The sequence below is a fragment of the Necator americanus genome, chromosome I, assembly GCF_031761385.1.
Source record: "Necator americanus strain Aroian chromosome I, whole genome shotgun sequence".
NCBI lineage: Eukaryota > Metazoa > Nematoda > Chromadorea > Rhabditida > Ancylostomatidae > Necator > Necator americanus.
Window position 1 is genome coordinate 36,765,007 of NC_087371.1, and position 5,253 is coordinate 36,770,259.

The 5,253-nt window shown below is 32.7% G+C and overlaps 1 protein-coding gene across 1 annotated transcript; it reads right to left on the bottom strand.

Moving 5' to 3' along the window:
- Positions 1–4,750: 4,750 nt before the first annotated feature.
- Positions 4,751–4,957, bottom strand: RB195_007998 (uncharacterized protein; the record flags this gene model as incomplete). The annotated part of the gene is made up of 1 exon (XM_064181943.1): positions 4,751–4,957. The coding sequence occupies one exon, from the start codon at positions 4,955–4,957 to the stop codon at positions 4,751–4,753; it is 207 nt and encodes a 68-aa protein (XP_064038695.1).
- Positions 4,958–5,253: the final 296 nt, after the last annotated feature.

Sequence of the window (5,253 nt, forward strand, 5' to 3'; positions counted from 1 at the left end):
TCAGATTCGTGGGGTGATGCCTTTAAGATTTCTCAGTGGTCTATAGAAACAGGATATTATTTATTAGTTTTTTTGTCTTTCAAAAAAATTCATGAAGCATCAAATACTTTTGCTAAGAATTACTTATTTTTAATTACTTTTAATTAATTACTTCAATTACTTTTAATTACTTTTATCAAGAATACTTTTACTTACTTTTTACGAGAAAAAGCAAAAAAAAAACTCTGCCCATAAGAGATGTTTTCATAAAATATGGAACTTCCAGAGTTTTTTTGTACAGTAGCTAATCAGGTTTCTTTTTTTCCCCTTTTCTATCAATTTTCCTAACCCTCTTTTATCGCTTTTACTGTGTCTAGCTTTACATAAAGAGTGTATAAATAAAAAAACATAATATATAATTAGCACTAAACCAATGTGAATATTAAAAGTGGAACAAAATTGGAAAAAAAAATTATTGATCATTGAGCCATTGGTCAACCATTAGTACACGGGGTTATCACGTGGTAAAAATTGTACGAAATTTCCTATCCCTTTTCCCGGCAGACCATGGAATCGCTGTTGTTTTCTGAGTCAGTTATAATGTTCCTGTTCGAGAAGAAGCCATGCTAAATTGCATTCCCCATTTCCTTGTTCTCTGAAATGTTCCATAATTTGCCGAACTGCCGAAGATCCAATCAACTCCATTCGGTCAGTAAACATACAGAAAATATCCTATTCTCAATCCTAATTCGATACAAATATTCAGCGAATCCGGTCGAAATTAGGATATCAAAGAGTATGGCACGTATCATTTACAAATATACTATTATTATTATTATTATTATTATTATTATTATTATTATTATTATTATTATTATTATTATTATTATTACTACTACTATTACTATTACTATTACTATTACATTTTAGCGAGTAACAAATGCGTTTTTTGGAGTCATTATTTTCGAACCTATGTGGTTCCCGTTTGACCACTTCTCCCTGTACCCTATTTAAAACCCTGAGTTATAAATACTAATAAATAAATAATAATATAATAATATAATAATACAATAATATAATGATAAATAATTAAAAAAATAATATATTATGTTAATAGTAGTTATAAATATTTTTTCATCCACTCCCTCCTCACTTTCCGGATAGTGGTTCAGAAACGAGAGCGGGAGAGGATGTGACCTCCGAAAATCAGTTTAAGAAATTGAAAAGAAAGCCGAACAGCGTCGGGGAAAAACACGTTCAAAAATTTAACGATGAGGACAAACATAGAGAGAAATTGTTCTCACCTGTTTGTTTTTATTCACGTTGAGAAAAAAATTACGAAGCGTGTTACCTCTAGGACAAAATGATCTTTGTCTTTCATCAAGAATTTTTTGTTTTCATCTCCGCCAGTGGGAAAAGAAACGGCTTGAGCCGGGAGACCACAGTGAAAAAAGTGGAAAAATGAAATAGGTATGAATGTGAAAATTGAATTCTTTATTTACACTTAATATGATCTAAAAAATAAATTGACTTTCGTTCTAATTTATTACATTTTTATATTACTATTATTATACTATACTATGATGTTCACACTTCCAGAAAAAAAACAACGTTTAGCTACTTTTTCTCGGAAAAACTATTTTTATTCACGCAGGAAAATTTAACAAAAAAAAAGAAAAGTGTTTTTACTTGCATTTTGCTTTATTATATTACTATTATATGACTTCCGTATACATTTGTTATATTTCTATTATTATTACTTATTATTATTATTAATAATATTATTGCTCATTTTTATATGAATTTATTATTATTAACGATTCCTATTCATCCATTACTTTCAATATCAACCTACTTATGCGTATTCCTACTTAGTATTCTTTTTTGTTATTTCTTTTTTTCCAGTTTTTCAACCGATCATGTTTTCTTTTTCCTTTGTTTTCATCTTAATTTGTTTTCTTTTGAACATCTTTAGAAATATTTTGATGACTTAAAACGTCTAGAAATCCAAATGGAATAAAAAACCAGCATTTTATGGGGAAATATGTAGCTGAATCTCTCGAAAACCTCAATATTCTTTCTTTTTTTTTGCAGGTTTTTAACCGTTTATGTTTTCTTTTTCTTTTGTTTCCTTTTGAACTGAATCCTTAGAAATGTTTTGGATGTCTTAAAATGTATAGAAATCCAAATAAAATAAAAAATCCCAGCATTTTATTGGGAAATATGTAACGAAATCTTCTAGAAAAGTGAAAAAAAACCGGTCATGACGTGCCCTTCTATCACACATGTCGACATGTGTATTGAAAACCAGCTAAGAACTCACTCAGCTAAGAACTCAGTGGTTGGGGGGCCAAGAAAGACTCTCCGCGAGCAAATTTCAGGCGGACACAATCGAAAATGCTAAGAGGAGGAAGACGAATGACTACAACGATTCATGGGACAAATAGAGGAGGTCGCAAATCGCCTTTAAATACACACACACACATTTTTCAGCAGAAGAACATTTCTAGTAAGAATTACCTGTGTAGTATGACCTTTTTTTTGAAATTCTTTCAACAAAAAAAAAAACCTAAAACGTGAAAAAATGGGAAATAATGAAAGATGTAAGAGAAAGTGAGTAAAAACTCTGAATTATTATTCGCTAGTTTATCAGTTAATTTAGTTTAGTTTAGTTAAATTACAAAATTCTATATTCTATAATTCTATTCTAATTTCTTTTCTATAGTTCTAAAATTCTAAATTCTACAAAACTCTGTATTCTGTAACCTTTATTCATTTATTTTTTTCCCCGAGAAACAGAAAAAGTGTTTTTTTTTTGTTGTTTTGTCCTTTTTTTTGGTAGAAAAACCTGGAAAAACGTGGAATTAGTGATTATCAGTGTATTTTATTCGGATCAAATTAGCAATTTTTATTCATTTTTTTTAAAGGAAGTATATTTTTGCGCTTCTGTGTTTTTTATGCAACCATAAAAAATCGTAAAATAAAAGGATAGATAGAATTCACGGAAGGCTTATAATTTTTCACCAGCGTTATCACTTCCATCAACTTTTCCGATACAAATCTGAATTTCATGTAAGCATTTTTTTTTTCTAAATTGTGACTAGACGATATCAAAAGCAGGTAACAGAATTTACGGAAGAATTATACTTCCTCATGAATCCGTGGGAACAAAATCTACGCACAGCTTGTTTTGCAAAATGCAAGTGAAAACACTTCTTTTTTTTTGTTGAATTTCTCCACGCGTGAATAAAGTAGTTTTTCCGAGGAAAAAGTAGCTAAACGTTGTTTTTTTCTGGAAGTGTGATCATCATTTTTTTGCTGCAAAACATTATTTAGAAGGATTAAAATCTAACTTGTATTTAGAGCGACTTCAGTTTGGATTTGTGCATTTTCCAAATGCAATCCATGCCTCAAAGGATGTTTTCTACTTTTGCTGAGAACCCAAGGTTTTATCGGTTAATAAGATCTTGAAAAGATACTGCCTTATATGTCAAAACATGACTTTCTTGCATGAGTTTCGAGGCTTTTCAGTCATAAAAAAAAACTCAGAATAGAATGGACCTATAAATCCTATATTTTCGGGGAATTTTCTTTCGTTTACGCTAACGTATTTTACTTCGATTGAATAAACGAACACTTGGTCGCTGTTGTGTTACGGAAATCTTGAATTGTCGTCATATTACGACATTATCGAAGATTTTATCAGACAAAATTGTTATTAATGACGAAAATCGGATTAAATTTAATTTTTTCCTGCCTCCAAATTAATTCCTAGTTTTGAATTATTGTTTTTCAATTTTTGAAATTTTGAATTGAAGTTTTGAAAAAAGAAATTTTGAATTGTTGTCATATCACGACATAAAGCTATTATCGAAAATTTTATTAGACAAAAAGAGTTATTTATGACCGGAAAACCGGATTGAAGTTGATGTTTTTCCTGTTTCCAAACTAATTCTTAACTTTAAATTATTTTTTTTTATTTTTAAACATTGCTTTGTTTATAAATGGTTTTGAAAAGAATGCAATGGTAGAAATTTTAGTGTAGGATGATTTCGAGAAAAAAAAACTACGCTCAATTACAAATAAATTTCAACGATTCATAAAAGAGAAAGTAAAAAGTCAAGAAATGGAGTAATACTTCTTATTTACCTGAATATGACTATGAATAATAAATAATAAACAATAAATAAGCAATGACTAGGATTTGAGAATATGTTCAGCACATTACCACCACTAAGAGTCATATCTTTTTGCGATTTCCATAACATGACGAGAAAAATGTGAAATTTCCATGTTATCCTTGAAAACTAGAATTACTTCTGACCAATTCTAAAGAAAAACTACTTTAGTAGTTCCGATTTGTCCGAGAAAAAAAATGGAGGAAAACTCCCGAACAACGAAAGTTTTCGGATGATCTAATCGCATATTGCTGTGAAAAATACGGGACGGGAGTGCGGCGAAAGCAAATTTGTTGCGTCGTCGGCCGTTCACCAATGAAATAAGCGGGAAATTTCGAATGGCGGTGTGAAACCAAAGTCAATTCTCTTCGGCTCTTCGTTTTGGAAGCGCCTCGGGAAGCAGTAAGGAAAACAATACAACACAAGGGATTTAGCTTCGGTTATGCTGGCAGGGAAACTGAAGCAGCGTCTTGTGAAGTTATGAACCAAATCGCAAATCCCTCTGGGAGGAGGCGGGACCTTATCGGATGTGCAGCATGGAGAGTGGAGGAAAGCAGCCGACGGACGAACGCGTGGAGCAGTCAGTTAGTCAGTCAGTCAGTCAGTCGGGCACCCTGGCAACCACCAGCGGGGGATGGCGGTGATGGCGGTGGTGGTGGTGGTGGCGGTGGCGGTGGCGGTGGTGGAGGTGGTGGTGGTGGTGGAGGATGAATCATGAGCCAGCTTGCTCCCCTCGGGCGGCGACCGGCAACCAGCACACCATCATCATAGCTGCCGAACACCGTCTCGCAATGATACATGAGGAATCATCAGCGGTTTATCGTCAAGTCGTGCCCTCCTCACGAATGCACTCCCACTAACTCCTATTAATCCTCTTTTTACGGAACACTCGACTGCATTTCTGCATCTTCTGCGCGCAATAAATGCGATAAAATGATTTTTGCCCTGAATAAGGCGGAAATTACTATAATACAAAGGAAATCCTGAACGGGGAAAGCAATGAACGATTTTACATTTTACTGATTCTATAATTTAATATTTCAGTGCACTCTGAAATCTGATTTCTTCATTTGCAAAAATTCTAACTTTACGGCTG